General features: G+C 35.6%; 1 protein-coding gene across 1 annotated transcript in view; it reads left to right on the forward strand.

Annotated features, from left to right (window-relative positions):
- SHB (SH2 domain containing adaptor protein B) overlaps positions 1-26,612 on the forward strand; it is a 342,467-nt gene that overhangs the window by 255,119 nt on the left and 60,736 nt on the right. The window contains exon 5 of the mRNA XM_051995808.1: positions 3,234-3,353. Within this exon, the coding sequence (XP_051851768.1) occupies positions 3,234-3,353 (120 nt within the window). The remainder of the gene's footprint in view (positions 1-3,233; positions 3,354-26,612) is intronic.

Below are 26,612 nucleotides of genomic sequence, written 5' to 3' on the forward strand. Positions count from 1 at the left end.
ATATGTTTAGAAGAATTACACATGTTTAACCTATATTGATACTTGCTATCTAGAGGAAAGGGGAAGAAGAGAGAGAGGGAATAAATTTGGAACACAAGGTTTTGGAAGGATGAATGTTGAAAACTACTTTGCATATATTTTGAAAAATAAAAGCTATTATATAAAAATGTTAGCTTTCTAATAAATATTTTCTATTTCATTAAATACAAAGAAAAGAAAATGAAGGACAAACAACAGAAATAATCATGAATATGTTATGAAGATATTTAAATATATAAATAGGTAATGATAGGCAAAGATAGTCCAATTTTTTACAGCTTTGCTGAAATTTTTTGGGTCTATTTTCTCTATTTCTGCATATTGTTGAATAATCATTGCTAATCTAGCTTTTTATTTATCCAAAGTCTTCATATTTGACTCTGGAAATTTTGTATTCTTTGTCTCTTATTTCTAATGACCACCTGAGAAGTATTCTGTCTCCAATTCCTAATTCTTCTCTAGTTTGAGCTTTCAGCACAATTCCTCTGGTACCTTGGACAGTGCATCTCTTTTGATCTTCAGCCACTTCTCAATGTTACCATTTCATTCTTTCCTATAAATATTTGGTATTGATTTATTCTTATGTGCATGCTGTTTCTTCCCTAGTGGAATGTAAGTTTCTAAGAGGGCAGGAATTGTTTGGATTTTTTTTCTTTTCTTAATGTCCCTATTGACTAGCAAAGTTATTAGCATAAAAGTAATAAATGTTTTTTCATTCAATGAAAACCCTTTTTTGAAAGTCTTTGGTTAAAATCCAAGTGACCTCTTTTCTGGTATATTGTAAAAGGGAATCCAGAGTTCAGGTAATTCTTGTATAGTTTGGCCTTCTGAGGTCCCTTCAACTCTGAGATTCTAGGATTTTTTTTTAGACTACTTAACTTAAGATCATAGATTTAGACCTTAGAAGTAATCAGATTCAACCATCTCATTGTACAGATGAAACTAAGGAATAGAGAGGTCAAATAGACATTTCACAGAATCACACAACTAGTTATTTAGTATATATTGTAAGATTTGAACTCAGTTCTTCCTGATTCCAGGCCCAGTGTTCTAGGCATTATTTCACTCTTTTTTTTTTCCTTCAAAGACAATTTATCTTCACATGGAGGGAGGAAGAAAACAGAAAGAGAAATTCCACTCAAAATAACTACTGCATGTTTAAAATATTTGGGGGTGTACCTACCAAGACACACACATAATTTTATGAATATAACTAAAAAACATTCTACAAAAATAAAGACTTATTTAAATAATTGGATAGATATTCATCAATCATGGTTGGACCATGCCAATATAATAAAAATGATTCCACCTAATTTACAGAATCAGTATTATACTCATCAAACTATCAAAGCATTACTTTACAGAACTACAAAAAATGGCAAAGTCAAGAAACAAATGACCATAAATCTGAAGGGAAATAATGGGGGGAAAATGGGAATGGAGGGCTATAGTTTCACATCTCAAAGCATGCTACAAAATAGTAATAGTCAAAACTATTTGATACTTGTTGAAAAACTTCATAGAAAAGTTGATCATTGAGATAAATCAGGTATACAAGATTCAGAAGCAAATGAATATAATAGTCTACTGTTCTACAGATCTAAGGAGGACCCCACCTATTAAAATAAGCTTATACTAACTATTCAACAAAACATCTGGAAAAACAGGAAAGCCGTCTACTAGGAATGCCATGTGCAACAAGAGGCTTTAAATAGATAAATGAACTAGATTAAAAGGTCATACAGAAATAAGGAATAAGATACTTTTTACAACTTTGAATGGGAGACAGTTCTTGAATACACAAGTTCTAGAAAAAAATCATAAGAAATGAAATGGACAATTTTCATTGCATAAAATTGAAAAGTATGGGCACAAACAAAATGTAGCCAAGATATTCTTTCTCTTAGAGAAGGAAAAAAAAAATTCCCTAGTAAGTTGATGCTCAAAGGATATAAATAGATAATTCTCAAAAGAATTAATGTAAGAAAAACTAAGTCATTCACAATGGTGATGAGATGTCAGTTATTGTACTTGACCTGGGGGAAGGTATAAAGGAAAATTAAGAGCTGCTAATCTACAGTGGTTCTTGTTCTCCCTTTGCATCTTTTGTTTTGGAAAATTAAAAGCTGCTAATCTATTTGTCCATGGTTCCTGTTCTCCCTTTGCATCTTTGTTTTAGTTATGTCTATCCCTCTACTGCTCTGTCTTCTTGTCCCTTGTCCTTAACTAGGTGTTAGTACTTAGGTAATTATTTTTTATTTTTTTAGGATTACTTTTTTTTTTTTTGGTGAGGCAGTTGGGGTTAAATGATTTGCCCAGAGTCATACAGCTAGTAAGTGTTAAGTATCTGAGGCCAGAGTTGAATTTACATCCTACAGACCATCCACTGCACTATCTAGCTACCTCTGGCGTTTATTGTTTAAAATTCATTTTTTGGTTTCTTATTCTTAATTGTGAATATATTTTTCAAAGGGAGAGATTGGGCCAAGGAAAATGAATAATTGTCTATCATTAAAAAATAAAATGATAGAAGAAAACAGACATTATAAAAGTAAATGACTGACACATTTTATATTTTCTCTTTAAAAGAAAAAATGGATGTCACCTCTCTTTGAATTTTTTTTTGTGGTGGTTCTAGAATTTAGAGATGGAAGAGACTTTGTAGGTCCTCCAGTTCAAACCTCTGCTATTATGGAGGAGGAAACCAAGATCCAGAGATAGGTGGAGTGCTTTATTTTCCACTGGTAGTAATCATCATGACTGGGATTCAAACCCATGCCCTCTGATTCCAAATCCAATCTGCTTTTATCATATTCCTCTGTTTTAATGGAAACATATTTCCCCATCTCTGCTCCAACTGACATCATTTTCCCTCCTACATTATCTATAGCACTTTTTCTGTTATTGATCCCACAAAAATGAATGATAGTGCTATTCCCAGATATCCAATTAATACCAAATTTGTTTGGCAACAACACATTAACAGTTTGCTATAATCCCATTCCAACTGATTAATGCTCTGTGTAATGAGCCCCAAGTAATGGCATCACAGCTGTCACCCCATAACAAAAGAGAATCTCTTAATGTCCATCTTTGTGAGATTATCCAATTTTGAAAATAAATTTGTTTATTTTTCCAAATGTGTTTCTGTTATCTGCTTAATTAAATACACCTTTTTGTCTTTTTTTCAGATGGTATCATGGAGCAATCAGCAGAACAGATGCAGAAAACCTCCTCCGGTTGTGTAAAGAGTGTAGCTACCTTGTAAGAAATAGCCAAACAAGCAAGCATGACTATTCTCTGTCACTGAAGTAAGTATAACTTAATCATACTTTTCTGGCATTCAGTTTCCTAATCACTTTCTTAGCCAAGTCATGATAGGTATAAGAAGACTTTTTTAAGATACTCCAAGGAATTTTAGCATTGTAGAATGTACTATTTAGCATCAAGAATGTACTATTCCCACTAGCAAGTTTTAGATTTGATCTTGTGTTCTTGGATCATGAAGAAATTTTTATTGTTCACCTTTGTTTTTCCAAAAGAAGAAAATGTGTTTGCCTTTTCTCCCAGTCTTTTATTAAATGATTACTTTTCTTTTTATCTTTTGGTGGGTCATAGCATTACATTTAGATTACTGTGTTTTAATTTTATTCTCAGTAGAGTTTTTGATATTTTGGGGGAAAACTCTTCAGAATATAAGTAAAATATCCTCTAGGGGCAGCTAGGTGGTACAGTGGATAGAGCACCAGCTCTAAAGTCAGGAAGATCTGAGTTCAAATCTGATCTCAGATACTTAACACTTCCTTGTTGTGTGACCCTGGGCAAGTCACTTAACCCCAATTGCCTCAACACACACACACGCGCGCGCACACACACACACACACACACACACAAAATCCTCTATATTTTGTAGTCTGGCCTTGGCATTATTTGATTGGTTATTGTATTTTAAAGAAAATCAGAATCTTATAGCTGGAAATGACCTTAGTGATTTTCTAATCCAACTCCCTAATTTTATGGATGAACTGACAGCTAATTAAAGTAGAGACTAGGGGTAATATTTAGTCTTTCTCTCCATTTTTCCCTGATTTTAATAATATGTTGAATGTTTTACATAATTGAAGTTGTCTGCTCTATTTTTATAATCTCTTTTATCCCTTTTTAATTAAGAATTCTTCCCCTACCTATAGGGGCAAAAGGTACCTGTTCTCATTCTCTCTTTTATTTTTTTAACGTTGTGATTATTTATATTTAAGTTGTATACTCAGTTTTAATGTATTGGGGTACATAAAATGTTGGTTTAATCCTAATTGCTGCCAAGTTGCTTTCCAGTTTTCCCAGAAGTTATTGTCAAAAGGGATGTCTTCCTTCCAGTAATTTCTGTCCTGTCAAATACTGTACTACTAATTTTTATTGTCCCTATTTCTTGTTTATTTAGTCTGTTCCACTAATCTACTTTTCTGTTTTTTAACTGGTACTGTCAGTTTAATAATCACTACTTCGTAATATAAAAAGAGCATTTGGTAATATTATACCCGTTTCATTCATAATTTTTTATTCTTCTTGAGATTGTAAACTGTCTGTTCTTATAAATTAATTTTTTTATTTGTATTTAGATCTAAAAAAGTATAGCCCTGATAATTTAATTGATATAGCACCAAACTTGTAAATGAGTTTGGGCAGCACTACCATTTTTATTATATTGACATGGCCCAAGCATGAACACTGAAGATCTCTGTAATTATTTAAATCTCATATTTTTGTTAAGAGTGTTTTATAGTTGTAGTTATATAAATCTTGGATGTAGGTGATAGTAAGTTAACTCAAATATTTTGTACATCTCAAAATTATTTGAGTAGAATGCTTTTATGATTTCTTCCTGATTTTTGTAATATATAGAAATGCTAGTTTACTTTTGAATTCTGCTCTCTTTAATAATTTCAGTTTCTTCACTGACTTTCTGGGATTTTCTAGTTATACCACTATGTTGATTGGAAATGACATAATTCTGTACGCTCCTTGTTCAATTTTTTTATTTTATTCTCTTTGCCTTATTGCTATAATGGCAGTTCTATAACTATATCAAATAATACTACATCTTAGTAAAGAATCTAGTCTTTTTCTATTACAGTTCCAACACTTGTTTTTTTAATTATATAATTCTAAAATTTCTAGTACTTGGTTTTATTGATTTGTGCTTTTGATATGCTGCATGATCTTGGCAAATCTAATTTTAGGGTTTGGATATATGTTTTAATCACATGAAAGAAGAGCCTTTATGTGCCTGTACTTTTTAGGATTTTTTACATAAATGACTGCTGATTTTTTTGTCAAATATATTTCTATACCTATTGAAATAAGCAGGTAGTTTATGTTATCTTTGTTGTTTGTGTGATTAAATTGTCATTATTTCCCTACTGTTTCACTGTTCTTAACAAACCTGTTTAAATCCAGCTTGGTCATAGTGAATTATTTTCTGGGTATATTTCTTAGGTAGTCTTGGGAGTGTTTTAACTTTTTTTGCATCAATATGCAATGATACGATTGGTTTATACTTTGTTTCTCTCTTGTTTGGGCATAAGAATTATAATTGTCCAATAAAAGGTATTTGGCAGTGTGCTTTCTTTCTGTTTTGAGAATAATTTTTGTGGCACATGCATTAGTTATTTTTAAAATGTTTAAAACCTGGGATTATTTTCCCCTTTTGGACATTCATTTGTGGTTTGGCAAATTGTAGATTTTTGTTTTTCTTTCTGAGATTAAGTTAAGATCTCTTTCTTGTTTTTTTAATTTGGGGTTTTGGGTTTTTTATTGATCCTCATCAATTTCCTTTGAATTCTCAGTTGTGCTGGCATGTAATTTCTGCTCACATTTAGGGTTATAAATTTTTTTGTATTTACTTCCAGCAGCTATTTATGTGAATATAGATTTGTAATATCAATTTACCTCTTCTTACATGTCAGCATTTAGGGTCTTCCATTTGTTTCTACAAATCTAATACCAGTCTCCTCATCTTCCTTCCCTTTTCCTTCCCATCATTCTGCCCAAACCCCCAGACTCCTTAAAGTTTACTTGTACAGTTTTATATCTCCATTCTCTCTCTCTCCCCTTCTCCCTTTCTCCCTCTCTCTTTCCATTTTTCTCTCTCCCTCCCTCCTTCCTTCCCTCCCTCCCTCCCTTCCCCTCTCTTTCTTCCCCTATGTGTGTGCGTGCACACGTTCATATATTTGTCTTTGTGTCTCTCATTTTCCTTTCCTACTCAGATAAATATTCAGGTGCGTAAGTGTCCCTTGTCATCCTTTATTCTATCTCAGTAATGTTAATAATTAATGCCACTCTCCAAAAAGTATTGTTTTTCTCCAGGTCCTTTTTTATTCCTCCCAGCTTTGAGGATTCTCTAGTCTTTGTTCCTAGGAATACTAATTCTTTTTTTTCTTTATTTAATGTTTTTATTTTATCCAGTTACCTGTAAATAATTTTTACATTTGTCTTTAAAACTCTGAATTCCATATTATATCTCTCCCTTCTTCCCCGCCTCATCCCCCATTGAGAAAGGCACATGTGAAATTATGAAAAACATTCCCATAAAAGTCATGTTGTAAAAGAAAACGTAGATCTCCTTCCCTGCAAAAAAATACAAGTAAAAAGTCTCCAAATTCATTAAAAAGCCTTCAACAAAATAAGTGAGAGAACTCTGCACAAGATAATTATTAAAGAAAAAAATAGTTGGAGATTAATTTACTAACCTGCTAATTCCCATTTTCTCCTATCATTCCTGACCTGGACATCCCAGTACCACTCCACCTACAACCAAATCACTGCTGCTATGATTTTGGGTTCTTGCCTTTGAAGTTGGCCTTTTAATTCGGGGGGAAGGGGAGAGAGTTCAAAGGGGTTCCTTCTTCCAGAATAGGAAGCGGCCTAGTAAGCTCTTTCCTATACCTCCAGAGTACTACAAAGCAATTATCAGGTCCCCTCCTAGGTCTTCTCTTCTCTGGCTAAAGAGACTCAGGTTTGTCTAGTGATCCTGCATCACATATTTCCAATCTTTTCACAATTGCTATGATATAGGGGAAGGGGGGGGGGGCGGATATGGCAGGCAAAAGTCGCAACTGGAAGTCTTTCATTCCCTGCCATTTTCCCAGGATTCACATATTACATATGTCTGGGTAATAATAACAGTATTGAAGATCTGATTGTAGGACAATGTGGATAGGCCATTGTCCCAGTAAATAAGACATAATAGCTATACCTCTTTGTATGTTTCCTCAAACTTCTTGACTTCTTGTCTTTCCATTTTTTATTTATTTTTATTTTTTGGTAACCAGTTTCCCATTCTACTTTGAGAATCTCCTTTAGGACAGCTTTCCAAAATCAATTTACACAAGAGAGAATTTATTGCCATCTCCCTCATTTTGAAGGGGAGTGGAGAAATATAAGACTGAAGAGGAAAAATCATTACACTCAAAGACTCAAAGCTGGTTTATCACCAACCCATTATGTAGCTCTGGGAATACAATTTTCCCTTAAAAACTTGAATTTTCTCCTCTATAAAATGCAATGATTGCATTGAAAGTTTTAAGCATTAGGGTATCATTGGACCTCCTTGACAGTCTGCTGGGGCCTTTGATCCCCTTCTCAAAATCATGCTCTTAAGAACATGAAATAAAATGCATATGATTACAAAGGAAACCAATTATATTGAGAAAATTATCTAAATACAGGGTGTCTCAAAAGTCTTAATGCCATTTTAAGAGCATCTAGGAAACACAGTGGATAGAACATGTGGTTTTAGAGTCAGGAAGAACTAAATTCAAATCTGGCCTCTGACACTTACTAGCCATGTGACCTTGGGCAGATCATATAACTGTTTGCCTCAGTTTCCTCATCTGTAAAATTAACTGGAGGAAGAACTGGCAAATCACTGCAGTATCTTTGCCAAGAAAACCTCAAATGGGGATACAGACAAAACTGAAAACAACTAAAGAAGCTTAAAGTGACCCAAGACTTTTGGGGCACCCTGTTTTGGTTTTCTTCTTAAACTCATCACCCCCAGATTAACAACCCTCTGGAACCCATGAAATTTCATATTGAGAAGGGAATGAGGGAGCCAACTCCAAAAACTCCCAGTTGTCAAGTTCTGTCATTTCATATACATACTAGTACAAAGACTCATAGAATATTCTGTACAAAATCTCCAATGGGAGCTTTTAACTTCCCTTATGTCATGGACTGGGTCCTTTAGCCTTCTGATGAAGATTAACCATACTGTGGGCTATTACCTGCATTCATGATTAAAGGAAATGCTAAATTTTAATTAAAAGTCAGTGAAAATATGTAACTTTTTTCTCATTCAAGTCCACAGGCCCTCTAAAATCTATCTATAAAAAATTGAATACCTGCTCTAAAGAAAGCAGACGCTGTAGCACTGGAAGAGCAGGCCTACAGAGTATTTTAATTATGGAGTTGGGTTTAGTTTTTCAAACATTCATTAAGCACCTGCTAAAGTAGAAGGCTACCTGGGCATCGTGGCTACAAAGAACAAAAAATATATAATTTCTACTTTCAAAGAACTTATAATCTTATCAGTTAGTAGAAGGAAAAAGAAAATGATCAGTAAAGGCAATATCAGAGATTTCCCCTTAACAATTCTTAATGAGTCAAATTACATGTTTCTCTCTACTGAAGACTCATTACAAACCCCACCTTTTAATCTGCTCAATTCTAGCTTTAAAAATAAAGAAAAAAAAAAGGAACATTGTTAGTTTGTTCCTGCAAGGAACTCTTGGGGCCTTAAACACCTGAATATTAATTTTCACATTTAATCAATCCAATTAATAATTAATCCCATTATCACATTAAAAAAAATTCAGTGTATTAAACTCCAAATCAATTAGGATGTGGAATTTGGTTTTACAAGAACCAAAAATGTTCTAATTTAGTTATAGAAAATCAACTCTCTATCTGAGAAGTGTGTGTGTGAAGGGCATTATCTATACTGAGTATGGAAAGCAAACATTAGTATCCTTAACTCCATGATCCTTCTCATTATACTATTATCATAATACTATTTTCTTTAAAAATATAATTACTTTGTAACCCATGTGAAAATCTATCTACCAGATTTCTACTTTTTTTGAGCAAACATCTCCTTTAGAGATTGATGATATGAAGAAGAATCACAATTTTTTTTTAATCTTGGGATTGGGTTGGGGGTCAGATGGAGAAGGATAAAAGAACATCCTTAGTTTGAAGCTCTTTGACTGAAACTAGCATTAATAGAAATCAAGGTGAGGAGAAGTACTACATTTTCCCACATTAGTTCCAACTATAATAATAGCCTGAAGCAAGTAACGAAGAATGGAAAAGTAAAAACTGCAGAAAGTAGGCTGTGGTTGATTTGTGTACAGGCCAAAAACTGCGGTATTTACATTAAGTAACTGGATAAATTTAGAAAGAAAGGAAGGGAAAATAGGGAGGGAGTCTTATTGAAATAGCTGATTATATAGAATACTAATGTTTATGTCATGTTTAAGATTTGTAAAGGACTTTTCATTCACTATCTCATTTATAATAACTATTAGGTTGGTAATGAAAGTATTTTTAGTCCTACTTTATAGTGAAGAAATTGAACCTTAGCAAAAGGTAAAAAATAGCTTACCTGAGGTCACAGCTAGAAAGTGGCAAGGCTGAGACTGGAAACCATAACCACTAAATTCAAGTTGAATGCTCTTTCAGAAAGTTATAATAAATGAACTCTCCCACTTTCCCTCAGTTATTAATATTACTTGCCTAAAGCATTTACAACTCAAAAATAGATAATCATCACAGTGACTGTATATTTGCTAATATTACCATATCTACTCCTCTTTGCATCCTCTGAATCACTCCTAGAGGATTCTGAACCTTTCAACTGAGACACTGATCATATCTTTATTCACCTTTTAAGAAACATATATTAAGCACCTACATGAGGCAATGTTTCATGACTCAAAGAACAAGCATTTATTAAGCATCTACTCTGTGCCAGGCACTAAGCTGCAAAGAAAGGCAAAAACTGAACTGTGACCTCCAAGAGCTCAAGAGTCTCATGGGGAAGACAACCTAAAACAGCTGTGTACAAACAAGCTATAGACAGGATAAATTGGAGATAATCAACAAAGTGAGGGCATTGGCACAAAGAGAGATTGGAAAAGGTTTTTGGAAAGTGGGATTTTATCTGGAACTTGAAGAAATACAGAAGAGCCAGGTTATGAAAATGAGAAGGGGGAGGATCCCTCATGTTTTGGGGACAGCCAGTGAAAATGCCCAGAATTAGGCAATGGAGGGTCTTGTGTAAAGTACCACAAAGAAGCCAGTGTTATGGGGCTGCAGAAAGGAGTGAATAAGGATTAAAAGGCTGGAAAGGAAGGAGGGGACCAGTTTATAAAAGGCTTTGGACACCAAAAAAGATTTATATTTGATTCTGGAGAATCAGATCAAATCAGGAGATAACATGATCAGATAAAGATAAACTCGGGGAGCTTATGTGTGAGTCATAGAGTAGAACAACAACCAGAAAAATGAAGCTAATTCACTAGAGTTGTATATAGTGCTGTGAGATCACTTAAATATATTTGACACTTCTGAGGGATAGAATGGCAACAGATGGTTGAGGCCTGTGACAGAAGAGGGAAATCAAGTTATAGGTGATAATATGAAAAAAGATGCTCTGGTAAAGTGATTGCCATATTCCCCCCCCTCTGCTCAAGAACCTTCAATGTCTCTCTTTTGCCTCTAGGATAAAATGTAAATTCCTTAGCTTAGCACCTGACATCTTGTCTCTCTTGTGTCTAGACAAACCCTTCTAACTAGTAGGTGCCTAATCAATGTTGGATGGATTGGATTGGAAGGTAAGATGTCTGATAGAGTAACATGTGACAAAACTGGAAAGCTCATTTGGACCAGACCATGGAGAGATCCCAGGGCTACACCAAGGGGTCTGGTGCCAATTCAATAAGTAGTGGGGAAATCATTGAAGGTTTTTGATTAAAGATGTGATGTGGTAATAATACCTGTACCTCAGGAAGACCAGACTAGCAGGAGTCTGCAGGATGGTTTAGAGTTGGGGAGAAATAGGAGACAGGAAGACTTTTTTTTTGAGGGAAGGAGGTACGATCAGCTTTGTTTTTAACATGTCCTGCCTCTGCCACATACTGACTCTGTGTCCCTCTTGTTGTTGAGTCATTTTGGTTGTGTTCAACTTTCCGTGAGCCCCACTTGGCAAAGATACTGGAGTGATTTGCCATTTTCTTCTACCACTCTTTTTACAGATGAGGAAACTGAGGCAAACAGAGTTAGGTGACAGGCCCAGCCTCACACAGCTAATAAGTTCCTGAGACTGGATTTTAATTCATTTCCCCCTGGCTCCAGGGCCAGCACTCTAATCACTGTACCACTTAGCTTCCCTTAGTGCCCTCAGTGACAATTATAATCGATGATGATGGGGATGATGATGGCAAAGATGATGACAGCATTTATATAGTGCTTTAAGCTAGCTTTTGCAAAGTACCTTACAAATATCTCATTTCATCCTTACAGTTGCTGTCAGATATTGTGATTGTGATATCATTTTATAGATGAGGAAATTAAGTCAGAGAGGATTTAAATTATTTACCCAGGATCACATAGCTAATAAGGATCTGAGACTGGATTTGAACTCAGGTTTTCCTGACTCCAAGTCTAAGTCCATCACCGCACCACTTACCTACCTAACAATATTTCAATGCTCTAATACTGTTATCAGATTCAAATGGATACCTGAACTACATAATGTTTGAAAGGATCCCAGAGGGCCTCAAATTGACTTAGAAAGCTGCATGTTAATATTATCTACATTTTATTGTACTTTTACAATATTTGTATTTTAATCTAGTTCAAAAGTTTTATGGGCTGCTGGGGGCCATACCTGACACCTTTGCACCTAAAGATTATAAATTACAGAAAATGTACAAGCCTTCACTAGTAGCAGGAATTTCCTGATAACGTGCTATACACAGTGGAATCACAGGTCATTACTTCTTATCTCTTTCATTTCCAGATGTAGCCCTCCCTATTCCCTAAGTAGGGAACCATTTCTTGGAATAATTCCTAACCAGGAGGCAGAGCGGAAAGAGTTCAACAGAGCCAACTAATATTTTTATCAAAATCTAATAAATAGTACAATACTTTATATCTATTGTCCTCCACCTCAGCAAAAAGGAGTTGCATCTTTCCTCAGCGCTTCTCCAGTCCCAAATTTCTTGATCATTATATAGCACAGAAATCTAAAGGTCTCTCAGGACCATGGTGGAATAATAATCCAAATAAGAGAGTAACAAGAAGAAGAATTAATATGAATTTGTATATTTTGTGAGAGGTAATGTAAGAGAGAGAGAAGAAGGAAGGATGAAAGAAGTAAGGGAGAGAGGAAGAAGGAAGAGACAGAAGGAGGGAGAAGGGAGGAAAGAATGCATTGATGACTTCAAGACCTACCTGATAGGAGCATTGTGTCTATTGATGCAATTGTCCTTCCGCTTCAAGAGCCCCATGTCAATGCCCCTTCCTTCTTTAGGGTGCTCAGCTATTCTCAGCTGCCAAAAAACTCAAAATGAGAGAAGCACTAAGCTTAAAACAACAGCTTAACAGAGAGAAGTTAGGCATTAGGACAAATTTCTTAATAAGGGTTGTTAGACATGAAAATAAGCTATAGAATGATAATCACATTTTCACTCAATTACATTTTTAAAAGTGTAATCACCTATATGAGATGGGTTAGACAGAGTGGGGAGAAGTACTTTCTAGGCCTAAATTCTGTAGTCTAGCACAGTCTGTCACATGTCACCTGCTCCTTGTTTGCCACTGGCAGTCTCTGCTTGGAAATCCCAGGCTGGGAGACTCCACAGGAAACCATCCTATTGTATCAGCAGTACATCTTTTGCTTCACAAATTTTAACAACCCAATCTCCCTGAAATCCACATGCCTTCTGTTTAGCCTGTCGGATTATGGATGAAATCCAGCCGGCAGCCCTCACATGGAAAAAGAATAAAATTGTATTAACCATAGAGGGAAACAAAAAAGGATACCTAGATAGAAATAGAAAATAAGCTTACCCTAGATTGGGGAAAATTTGTGCACCACAAGCTAGCATGGTGGATAGGCTTGAGTCCCCCTTAGAGTTTTTGTTCCCCTCGGACATCTAAAGGGTGGCAAGGAATCTGAACTATTCCCTATTCCTGACCAGCTGGGTTCTGTGAGGGAACATCTGGTTGGGTGATCTATGTGCCCCCTATCACCAGACAGACCTTTTCTCCCCAGAATAATGACTCCTTGCATCTGCAAGGCTCTTCTTCAAGTTCAATTGAGTTGTTTGCACATCTGTTTTATTCTTTTAATCCTTACCACAGGTCTGTAAGGCAAGCAAAGGAGTTATCCCAGATTATAAGTGAGGAGAATGAAGTCCAGAGAGGAAAAGGAACTTACCCCCAAATGGCAAAAACTGAAATCTGGCTCACCTAATTTCTAGTCCTCCCAGAGACTTGCAGCCCCAAATGCACAAGACTCCCACCATCAATTTAAATCATCCCTAGGCTCTCAGGGCTGGCCTGCCCATGTATGTCCAGAATTAAGCCTGAAATTCTTCTCAAAGCGCACACTGATATATTATAGGATCTCTGTGTAACTATGGCTGGCACCTTTGGCTTGGTGGATCTTGGCTTGAGGCTTCTTAACCAAAAAGCATTCCCTTTGGACACCCCGATCTGCTCAGTGCACAATCAAAATATAGGTATCCAACAATTTATGTGGCACAAAAGAGATTCCTAAGTTCTTGTAATATAAAGTTTTTTTAAGACCTTAGAAATATAAGGGCCCTATATATAAAGATCTGTGTAGCAGCTTGTTGTCTTCGAAAAATACATATTAATATCATATGTGTGCTACTGTATTCTTATTTATTTGGTTAACTATTTCCCAATTATATTTTAATCCGTTTGGGGCCTCTACTCTAAAGTACTGTTGGTAGACTTGTGAATTGTTCTGATTATTCTGGGAAATGATATGAAATTATACAAGAAAGTCACACAGTTGTACATGCTTCTGAAAAAGCAATACCAGTGCTGGGCATGTATCCCAAGGGAAGACAAAGACAAAGGAAAATATCCAAGATATGCAGTAATATTCTTGGCAACATTTTTTGTGGTAGGGAAAAACAAGAGACAGAATAGCTGCTTGTTGTTTGGGGAATGGTTGAACAAATTGTGATATGGGAATATAATGGAATATGGTTGTACTGCAAGAAACCATGAATATGAAGAATTTAAAGAATTTTAGGAAGATTTTATGAACTGAAGAGAATAAAGTAGGTAGAATCAGGACAGTTTTTTCATAATGACCATATAATGTAAGGAAAACACTGAAAGATTTCAGAGCTCTGAACAATTGATTTCAGAAAATGAATTGGGAAATAAATATACTTACCTCTTTTTCGGTAAAGAGGTGATAAACTAAAGTTTGAAATAAAGCTTTTATCATTACAAATTTTATTTTACTTTGCTGTACTTTGCTACTGGGGAAGGTTCTTTTGGAAGACAAGAAGAATCTTTTGGGGGAGGGGGGAACTTGACTTAATAAAGAAACAGCAATAATAAAACATTTGTTGTTGTTGTTGTTTTAATGACCTTAGGGATCATTTGCTCTCATCAGAGAGGGAAACTGAAAAAGCTAATTGTTGGCAGAGAAAGGGACTAGAACCCAATAAAGCCTCTTGATTCCTAGTCAGTGGGACTTATCACTGCACCAGTAATGGAAGCTTGATTACTTTTTGTTCTCAGAAAGAAAAGCACCAACTACAAGGTAGAAAGTATTATTCCTAGAATTAGTAGCTATCTACCTCTTCTTTTCCTACATTATTTTTTGAGACCATATTTGTGTAGTTCTGCAAGCCTTTGGGTGATAGTTGTATTTCCAAGCTTCTCCACATGAATCTTAGAAGTTCTTCAGACCGAGCTGGTGAATGCCCTCAAGGTAAGAGGGTCATGCTTCAACTAGAAAGGGGAAAAAAATTTTAATTTTGCCTTGAATATCCCACAGAATTCATTTATTAAGACGCCATACTGTTGGAGTTCCAAGCTCAAAAACCCCTTAAGAAATAGACCAAGTATTAATATTACTGGTCCAAGGTCCAATTACATAGGTAGTTTAGTAACTCCTTGGGCATAATTCCAAATCACTCTCCAAAATTATTGGATCAGTTCATAATTACACAATTGGTCTACTTCTGAAGATAGATAGGGAAAAAGGAAAAGAACTTATGTGTTCTAAAATGTTTATAGCAGCTCTCTTGTGGTGGCAAAGAACTGGAAATTGCAGGGATGCCCATCCATTGGGAAATGGCTGAACAAATTGTGATTATATGATTGTGATGGAATATTATTGTAATGTAAGAAATATTAAGTTTAATGATCTTAGAAAAACATGGAAAGACTTGTATGAAATAATGAAGAGTGAAATGAACAGAACCAATAGAACTTTGTGCACTTTAATAATATTGTTTTAAGAAAGGCTTTGAGTAAATGAGTTATTTTGTCTATTATAAATAACTAAATTAACTGTAAAGGACCTATGAAAAAAGATGCCTCTGCAACCAGAAAAATAACTGATAAATAGAAGTTTGTATGCCTATTTGCCTATTTGTGTCTGATGATAGCCATTTCTAGGGCCAAAAGGAGGGAGTGGGAAGGGGGAAAAGAAATTTACATGATAATTTTGTTATACATTTGAAAGGAATAGCAAGTTATACATAGTAGATTTGCAGTTTCATGTGCAATCATCTTTTTTTTTTTTACTGTACTATATTATAGAAATGCTTGTATTTTTAGTCCATAAATTAAAAATAAAAAATTTTTGGAAGTCCTTGAAATTGCATCTTCCTGAATAGCAGACACTTCATCAAGGTGAAACCTTGTTATCCTAATACCTCTCTCTCCTTTTGTCACTTGCACAGGAGCTCTTTTGATAGCTAACATCCAATAGAGTTTCTGGTCATAAGACATGTGTAAAGGATGAGATTCCTCCCTCTGTCTCACTATATATTATCATCACAGAGTGGAGTCACACGGGATGACATTTTAACTTGTCCATGTCCTTATTCCTTCATGAGGTTCAAACTCTTTAGTTGCACAATTGACTAAGCAAGTTGGCCATATCTGGAGCTTTATAAAATGCTGTTTGGGGATATATCATTTTAGCCTTCCAGAATTAATCTTTTTTCCTTAGAAAGTTAAAACCTTTTTGGAGAGTAATTGGGGAGAGGTTTCTCAGTGTTACTTTCAGGAAACAAAAATCCCAAGAGAATGAAAATGTAGACTTTTTGGCAAAACTTGATAGATGCAAAAAACACTAAGTAATAGTCTTTAGTAAGTCATGAAGTGCTGTCAGTATTCCATATTCTGCTTCAGTAGAAGGTGTATTGCTTTACTCTGCTGCTTAAGAAAGCATTTGAGCTGTCTTTGAGGATGGCAGCAAATCAATTAAGTATTTTCTGTTAAATTTCCCTAACTACACTTCAGGACCTCACTTGCATGTGTCTTGATTAGTCTTGTATTGATCTTCACTTATATCCCTAATTTACCTACATCTTAGTTGGTTCTTTCACTTTTCCATGCAACATTATTGACTACTGTTTAATCTCTCAATGAATTTGTTTACTGAGTTGTCATTTTTATCAATCACAAAGTGATGCATTGAGAAAATGGCTAGGTTTGAGTCAGAAAACTTGAAATCAAATCCTGACTCTCATATCTATTGTCTGTGTGACTTTGGGCAAGCCCCTTTAATTTCTAGCCTCAGTGTCCTCATCTGTAAAATGAGTCTGGAACTAGATAGGATGATCTCTGAGGTTCCTTCCAACCCTAGAGCTGTGATTCTACCAAAATACCCGAATATGAGAGAAAGCATGGTGGATCCCAAAAGTTAAAGAAAATAAGAGTTTCCAAGTACATCTTTTTCTTCTTGCTAATTTCCCATCACTACTTTCAAATTTACTTGCCTCCCAGCATCAGTGTTTATAAAGCTTTCTATAAACTGGGAAGCTCTCTATAAATGTGAGCTGCTAGTATTCATAGCAACAGCTACTCCCATGGATCATAGATTTAGAGAAAAGGTCTCAGATCATATAGGGCAAGTAGGTGACACTGGACAAAGATCCTAGCCTAGAGTCAGTAGAACCCAAGTTCAAATCTGGCTTCAAACTGTTTCTAACTAAGTGATTCTGGGCAAGTCACTTAACCCTATCTGTCTCAGTTTTCTCCTCTTTAAAATGAGCTGGAGAAGGAAATGGCAAATCACTTCATATCTCTGCTAAGAAACCTCCAAGTGGGGTCACAAAGAGTCAGACATGATTGAAATAACTGAATAACAGGTACTATCATTATCGTCATTTTACATTTGAGGAAATGGAGACAGACAGGATCACACAGCTAATCTATACCCAGAGCTGTATCTGAACTCAGATCTTCCTGATCCCAAGCACCACACTACCCATTGAACAACCTTACTACCTACCTCATATCTGACAACTTTTTCTACTCACAACCCTTTTTTGCTCAAGAAATTTTTAAACAATCCCAGGCATCTAGGTATATAAAATAGGTATACAAATCAAACATTTACTGATAATAAATTCATTAGCATATAATTTTACCATTTATTAAAGGGGTTCAAATCTCAGCCTACTAATCAGTTAACATTTGGGCAAGGATTTTAATTTTCCAGAATTTCAGTTTCCTTTTCTGTAAAACAGGCTTAATAATAGTTTCATGAGTTAATGTTTTTAGAAATACTAAGCACTATATATAAGAGATTATTATGATGTCATTGGACCAACTAGGCATTTCAGTTCACTTTTTCAGGAAAATTTGTGCATTGTTGTTCACTCTTTTTGTCTGTCAGTTTTTATCTTGCAGTAAATAACTTTGTAATACATTTATTGATTCTTTTAATAACTTTCTTCAGTTTCTAGAGCTCTAGATCAACAAGAATTGTTATGTAATCATATGTTATGGCACTCAAGATCTGGGGGAAGGAGTAGCAATAAACCTTAGAGATTTATTCCAGTTCTGAAATTCTTTGATTCTGTTATCTGTAGGGAATGAGTAAATCAAAGGGAAAAGAGAGGTGTCTATAGAGACCCAGAAGAAAAAAGAAGGCCCTTATTTCCTATCCAGGGGTTTAAATAATAGCACTCACTAGAAACTTTGTGTTCTGTAGAACAAAAGATGGAGGAAACTGGAGGATGTGTGATAAATGTTAATAAACATCTACGAATAATAGGAAGCGAACTTAATAAATGACATGAAAAAGAATACTTGGATAATGTAAGTTAATCTGAATAAGCAGAACTTATATGGCTGGTGTCCAAAGGCTTTTAAAGAACCAACAAAGAATGTAGCAAATTGATTATCTTTTTAAATTTTCTCTTTGGAATCATGTAATGAAGAAAAGATGATGAGTAAATATCATTCCGAGCAGACAGGTGGCCCACTGGAAAAAGTGCTGGGCCTAGGATCAGGAAAACTCATTTTCATGAGTTCAAATTCAGCCTCAGATATTTACTAGCCTTGTGACCCTGGACAAGCTACTTCATGCTGTTTGCCTCAGTTTCCTCATATATAAAATGAGCTGGAGAAAGAAGTGACAAACCACTCCAGTATCTTTGCCAAGAAAACCCTAAATGGAATCATGAATAGTTGGACCTAAATAAAAACAACTAAACAATAAGCAAATACTCTGGAATCATAAAGAATGAGAAGAAAAGGGAGGAAAGGCTGTAAATATCCACCACTGTACTTTATCTTTCTTTAAAACATGCCTGTACTTTAATATATTTAACATGTATTGGACTACCTGCCATCTAAGGGAGGAGATAGGGGAAGGAGAGGGAAATTTGGAACAGAAGGTTTTGCAAGGGTCAGTGTTAAAAAAAATTACCCATGCATATGTTTTGTAAATTTAAAAAACTATAATAAAAAAGACATATAAAAAACTTGTATGTAATTAAAAATTTGGTACAAATATACTGATTTCCAAAATAAATCTAGGAACTTAAAATATCTATTAAATGACTAGGCTCTTGGAGTGGTAGGATAGGAGTGGGGATAGAGACAATCAGGAAAGGTTTCAGTAAAAGCTAGCACTTGACTTAACCTATAAAATAGCACAGAACTGAAGAAAGAAACCATTCCTGGCCAGAAGTAGGCAATGGAATGTTGATCACGAGAAAATTGAAATATCCTGGCATCTTTCAGTCTAATAGAAGTTTTTCTTCCCATTCTTGATTTTGGATAGAGTACACATTGGATAGAGCATTGGGCTTGAAATAAGGATGACTCCTCTTCCCAAGTTCAAATCTGGCTTCAGACATGTGCTAGTTGTGTGACCTTGGACAAGTCACTTAATCATGTTGCCTCAGTTTCCTCCTCTGTAAAATGTTCTGGTGAAGGAAATAGCAAACCACTCTAGCATCTCTGCCAAGAAAACCCCAAATGGGTTCATGAAGAGTTAGATACAACAGAAAAAAATAACTGAGCCACAATTTAACCAATTTGTCACGCTGCGGAATAGTGAAAATAGCTTGCCTTTCTTTCTGTCTGTCTTGGTAACTCAGACTCAGAACTGGCACCAGGGGGTGGGCAAGGGAAGGCAACCCTGTAGTACTCAGAGGGTACCATGAGGAATGCTTTAATTTTACATTTTGGGAATTCACATATTTTGAATTCCAGAAAATGGTGCTTTCTGTGGTACCTGGGCATTTATTTAGTGACAAGCCTTCTGAGTTTAGTTTTTAAAGCCCTTCATAACTTGGGCTCCAATTTATCTTTTCAGCCTTATTTCATATTCCTCCCATACAAAGCCAGGTCAAACTGGCAATGTCTTTATTTTGTCTTTGCGCTAACTGTCCTTTCATCCTTAAAATGTGCTCTTTTTCACCCCTACCTCATAAGTCACTTCTTCCTTCCTGATCCCCCCTTCCAACCACTGTTGCTACTGCCCTTTCTCTTCAAACTGCTGGGTATTTAACTGCTTTGTATTCTCTTTATAATATTTATTTATATATATTTATATGAAGCAGCTAGTGGATAGAGCACTGGAGCCTGAAGTCTGTAAGTCCTGAGTTCAAATTTGTCCTCAGACACTTACAGACTATGTGGCCCTGGGCCAGTCAGTTAACTTCTGTTGGCAGGAATCCACTGGAAAACTAAATGGCAAATCACTCCAGTCTCCTTTCTGAGAAAGCCCATGAGTTACAGAGAGCCAGACATGACTGAACAACATTTACTTGTTCATACTTGTCTTCCTGTTAAAATGTAAATTCTTTGTCAGGAGGGGTTCCTGGCACATTGTATTGTTTAATTCTTTAATCATGCCTGACTCTGTGATCCCATATGGAGTTTTCTTGACAGATACAGGAGTAGTTTGCCATTTTCTTTTCCAGTTCATTTTACGAATGAGGAAACTGAGACAAACAGAATTGAGTAACTTGTCCAGGATCACAGAGCTAGTTACTCTTCTTGACTTCAGTCTCATTTTATCCACTGTGCCACCTAACACTTAATAAATGGTTTTTGATTGATTGTATTATAGCAAAAGCACAAAGCTTTCAGTGAGCAATGCTTTACTGGGCAGGAGGGAAAGGATGAAATTCTCAAAGCTTGCCCAGGTAGTATCAATACCTTTTTTCAAACCTAAGTATGAGGGTTCCCCTAAATACTCTCAGTCATCTGCATTTTATCATTCATTTTAAAAACTTCCATAGTTTGCAACACTACTTACACTTTGCTCTAAATCATTTTGTTACAATTACAGGATCTAGCCTTTAACCGAATTTCCTAGAATAAACCCGAAGTCCTGGCAAAAATTAGTTTCACCTCCTTTTAAGTTCTTAATCTTCAAGGATTTGGATTCAGGTGATCATATCCTAGAGTCTATATATAGTTTTTATCCTGAGGTTTGCTGAGGAGTGTTTAACAATCAGCTTACCAGAAAAATAATAATGTGCATATATACTTTTAAGTTTCGCCAATTAAATCAATAAACAATAAAAAATCGTTTAAATAAATAAAGCAATAAAACAATAAATCAAGTCCCCTGGTTTGCATTTGGCCCTTGAAATAAAAATATTTATTTTGTGAACCCTGGAACTATTCTACTGTGATGTGTAGATAAAGGCCCCTGAAATCCTGGACTTATATTTCTTCCTTCTCTCTTACATTGACCTTGCAAGCCTGTTAAATAAGATTTCAAGTCAGTAGAGACTTGCACACTCTCAATCCTAAAGCCTTCCAACAGATTACAACAGTGAGGACCAAGGTGCCAACTTCATTATAAAGGAATGATCTAGCATTGTGTATAAAGCTATTTTTATAGCCAGAGATAGACAAAAATCAGGAGAAACACCAAGTTCCCATTCACTACTACTATGTTGAAATACAGATTAGGAAATATCTTAGGTGATTTTGCTTGCTTTCTGCATTTGGTTGTTGAAAACTAACAGAAAATGTGTAAATTGATTTTTAAGAAAAAGTTTGATGACAGGATGGATCAAGTTTGATATGAATTCCAGTGCAAATGACAAAACATTGTCTCCTAAAACCACTGTCAGTCACAGATTATATTTTCCCCAACAGGAATTTTTTTTAAGCTTCAGAATTGGTCAAATTATTCATTAAAAAAAAAAAAAAAACATTGTTGTTGAGTCCTAATTAGCTGAATGATAAATCAAAATTGACAAAAAAGCGAAAATGCTGAATATTTCAGCAAGCCGTTCTGGTTTTAAAATAATATGTGGTTCTCTCTTGTAAGGCAGTAGAAAGGGTTCCAGCTCAGTCGAATCCAATTTCCAGTTCTTCTGAGTTTTGTCATGGGTTTGATAATGAGAGTCCTAAAGAGAAAAAGGCAGTGAATTGGATGTGTGAGTAATATCCTGCAATTAATCACTAGAGGCCATTAATGGCCACTGAATTAACCATGTACTTGAGGTTCTTCCTTAGCCCTCCAGAAACTAGAGTGTGTTATCAGATACTTCCAGCCTTACTGAAAAGGGTGGTGGTTTTTTCCCATCCTGCAAGTACCATTTAAGCTTTTTGACATTGGAATTCAAACAATTTTCTCTGCTCTCTTGCCATTTTAATGAAGAGGCTTAGGCTGAAAAAGGATTCCTGCTGAGGAATCAGTCAGCTTTGTAGCTGGTGAGGTTACTGTTGGGGCAGGTAAATGGAATGATGTTTCTGGGGCATACAGAACAGGGAGGGAATAACCACTTTTTATACTAAGTCCCCAAAGTTTCCACCAGTTCACAACCAGTTCAAATCCAGAATTCCACATTCAGTCCTCCTTCTCTGACTCCATATACAGACACACTCACAAAAGCTCCCATTCTAACCCACCAGCCACCAGTGTTCCAAACTCTTCTTCCTCTTCTCTTCAATTATTAAAGGATTAGTCCAAATCTCTCATCACTCCCAAATGCCGTTCCCCTGGAAGAAGGGAGGTACAGTTTTTAATAACTAAAGGAATCACTAAATTTCAGTTAGAGGTTAGGGAAAATAAAGAGATATTTTTCACCCATCTAACTTTATAGACTTCTTGAAATCTGTCCTCACATATTTGTGGACTTTGAAGATCCAGAAGACAGGTTAAGAACCCCTGGTTTATGTGGTAACCTAAATGTCCGTATTAGGGAAGAGGAAAGGAAATCCACAAGCCTAGTACATCTAAAGGAGATTTGTTGAAAATTTATAGATAGGATTGAAATGCTTTGGGTCTCTAAATTTGTTTCCAAATTGCAACAATTTGGTGAGAAGATACCTAGCCAGCTCTTCCTTTTGTCTTCCATTTTCCCTTGAGGAAAAGTCTTATCTCTGATGAAGGAATCTTTCTTCCTTTCTGTGGATTCTAGAATAGTGATTGATAAGAAAACACAATGTTAAACATCTGTGATCTCAGCTTCCAGGTTTATGTGTTGGGATCTCAGCAGGATTACTGAATGGAATTGCAAATATGAGAGTAAAATGTTATCTGATTTTCCCCAGAGGTGCACTTGGGATGGCAAGTAGTGCCAAGAAGCTAGCCTTGGATAGCTCTCTAAACTTTTCCTTTGAAAAATATGACATACTGACTCATCCTATATGAGAAGTAGAATAAAATTCCAGGGTGCTGCTATACCCACCATGAAAATAAAGGTTACTTATTAAAATAGCTCTGTACAATTGTATATAGTTTGTAGTGATTCATTTCTAATCCTCTGAATGTGGAAAGATAGCATTTGCAGTTACAAAATTTTAAGAAGTAAAACCATATCATTATATACACAAAAAAAGAATATAGAAGTACAAAGACCAGACATTATAAAAGGCATTACAGCAGTTAATTCTTTTATTTTTTTACTTGAACCCGTCTACATATTTTAAAATCTTAACCCCTTCTGTTGATCCACTTCTTTCTAGTATTTTGAGAATGACTAAGCCAGTTTCTATTCTATTCAATCCTACAATCATTTATTATTAGGCATTTGCTACATTAACAAGATGGTTAAGTACTGGGGATACAGAAACAAAAAACTAAAGTGCCTCTGTCTTCAGAAAGCTTATATTCTCTTGGAAGAAATAACATAAAATTTTGTGTTTCTCTGCATGTTTCTACTCCAGGGAACCAAAGTGAATTTGGTATCATTCATATGATCGCTGGGAATCACCAAACTGTAATTTATTCTGACTTCAGGAAAGTGGGGTTTGAGCAAATTTGGAACCCATAGGATTTGCGGCTCATTTATCCTTGGCCAAAAAACCAAAAGACTCAGTTTCCTGTCTTTAAGGGAAAATATAGTGAGAGAAGTGGGATTGAAAATTCTTTAAAAGGCTTTTCAGGCACTTTGGGATATTGAATAGCTTTTAGCAAGTATGATTTTGATGAATTTTTCTGCAAAGAAAGAAGGAACATATGAATTAAATCACACTTCAAAGACTGGGGATTTAAGATGAAGAGGAGAAACGACTGGCAAAATGAACTTTGGGTGACTCCCCATTGCTTTCTAATTTCATTCCAGCTCTTGTTTGGATTGTCTCTGCCTGAAGAGAGTTATTTGGGCAAGATTCTACATCGGCCTTCACTTAGACTCTTGGTTTTATTTTACTTGAAGGACAGCTTTCCTAGAAAGTCACAGTGTGAGCTCCCTTCCTTGGAGAGGAATCATTCTCTTTTTTTAAAGAAGAGCAGTGAAAAATTCTGACCACAGGATAATTGTAGACTATCAGGGACAGGTAGCCTCCCTTAAAAATCATGTAGCCTAACCCTCTATTTTACGGATTTTTTTTTCATAATTATTACAGATCATTTTTATTGATGTTCGTAGAAGTTAAGTAACTTGTCCAAGATCAGATAGCTAATTAATAATGACCTAAACCTAGTTCTCTGGACTCCGAATTCAGTGTTCTTTGTACCACACAATTAAATTGTGTCAAAAATTCTGTTTTCCACCATTCCTCCACTCTTCCCCCTTCTCAGCCCTCACGTTTCTTGTGGAGCTGAGTAGCAGGTGCTCAGGTGTCATTGCAAAAAATAAATTTTTTTCAATGTATTGCTGTTTTGCTGATTTTTATTTCTGTTGTTCTATCATTTTTCTTTCTTTTCAAAAAATTCTTTCATGTGTTTTTCATGATCACATGCGTATAATTTTTTGTTGTTGTTGAGGCAATTTGGGTTAAATGAATTGGCCAGGGTCACACAGCTAGGAAATGTTAAGTGTCTGAGGCCAAATTTGAACTCAGGTTCTCCTAACTTCAGGGCTAGTGCTCTATCCACTGTACCACCTAGCTGTCCCATCCATAGGTATAATCTATATCAAATTCTTATCATCTCAGGGAGAAAGAAAAGAGGGAGAAAATTTAAAACTCAAAAGTTTTTTAAAGGGATGCTTAAAATTGTCTTTACATGTAAGTGAGAGAAAAAAATAAAATGCTACTAAAGAAATTCTTTAATTTAAGGACTGGATCTCTGGGAGAAAGGTATATAGGAGGGAAATCTAGATAATGAATGAACAAATAAATAAATAAATAGATAAATACGTGAATGAATGAATGAGATTGTTTTGCCATTTAGGCTTCATAAAAATTTCTGGAGGAAGGCATTCTATAGTATTTCTTGGTAATATGTGTCTGTGGGTCTTATACCCTTTCTAAGTCAGGAAATATTTTGAAAAAACTGCTCTCATCCCTATGTGCTGCATATTAAACCTGTTCTCTCTCAGTCTTTCTTTAGTGAGTGAAGAGTTGCTCCCTTTTGCCCCATCACTATCTCACTATCTCTGTCTCTGCATATGCTATTGGATTATCATGAAGGTTATTCAGCCTGGATAAAAGAGTCCCCTGCCCAGTTTTTTCTTGTTAGTTTTATAATAATAATTTTAGCCTTTTGCCACTTGGCCTATCTTCTGGAGTCTCTCCTCCTTCTCCAAAGCATCCCTGTTCCGTATGATTGTTAAAATAAGCCTTTCTCAGAACTGCAGCAATGGCTCTTGGTCCTTTTGGAGAATGGCAGCTAGAGGAGAATTCTTGGGTTTCAGCAGAAATATCACTGTGTTTAGAGTCAGTTACTGATCTTTAAACACTGAGACCTTCTCCTTCAGGACTGTGATGGCCTGTTAAAAATCCCTCCATTAATTGTTCAGTGCTTTTGATATATTTTGTTTTCATATTAGAACATGCATCCATTGGTCTTCTTGACAAGACTTTTTTTCCCTTTCAGATTGTGCAGACACAATAGCAGCTTTTAAAAAAAATTAAATCAGTCATGTTTTCCCCCTTTCCCAGCCTTAATCAGTTGCAAGGTAGAACGGGAAGATGACAGGAATTTCTCTGACCCCTTCCTATTTCCTTCCTCTCACCCACCCCCTTTATTCAGGGAATCAAATCGAGTTTACAGAGCTCATACCCTTCCCCACTTCTCCTCCCTCCCCCGACATATGCAGCTGTCAAAGAGGAAGAGGGTTCCAAGAGGATTTGATTTCATCTGTTGTGAAAAGTCCCAGAAGGTATTTAGGGTGGAGCAGACTTCACAGGAGAGACAAGTGAACAGCTATGCTCTGCCAGGCCCTTCTTTTTCCTTCCCTTTGGAAAGTATTCTGATAGAGGCTCTTCCCCAGTTCCAGACTTAATGGCAGGTGAATCTTGTCATTTATGCCCTAAGGGTGGTAGAAAGTCTTGGCTCCTTAAGGAAAAAACTTGAGAAGGGGATGGCTGTCACAGCAGGCCAATTTGTAGAGCATGCACAGCAGCATGTTGTACTAATAATTTAATAACATCCTGTTATTTAAATAGTTTCATTTAAATACGGTTACCATTATTTAAATACATTTAAATAATTATATTTAAATACATTTAGATATAGTTTCATTTAAACAGAGTTACTGTTATTCAAATACAGTGTTATACTAATAATTTAATAACATCCTGTTATTTAAATGCAGTTTCAGAGCAGTAATGAGTTTGTGTGGAGTTTG

The sequence above is a fragment of the Antechinus flavipes genome, chromosome 1 (assembly GCF_016432865.1).
Source record: "Antechinus flavipes isolate AdamAnt ecotype Samford, QLD, Australia chromosome 1, AdamAnt_v2, whole genome shotgun sequence".
NCBI lineage: Eukaryota > Metazoa > Chordata > Mammalia > Dasyuromorphia > Dasyuridae > Antechinus > Antechinus flavipes.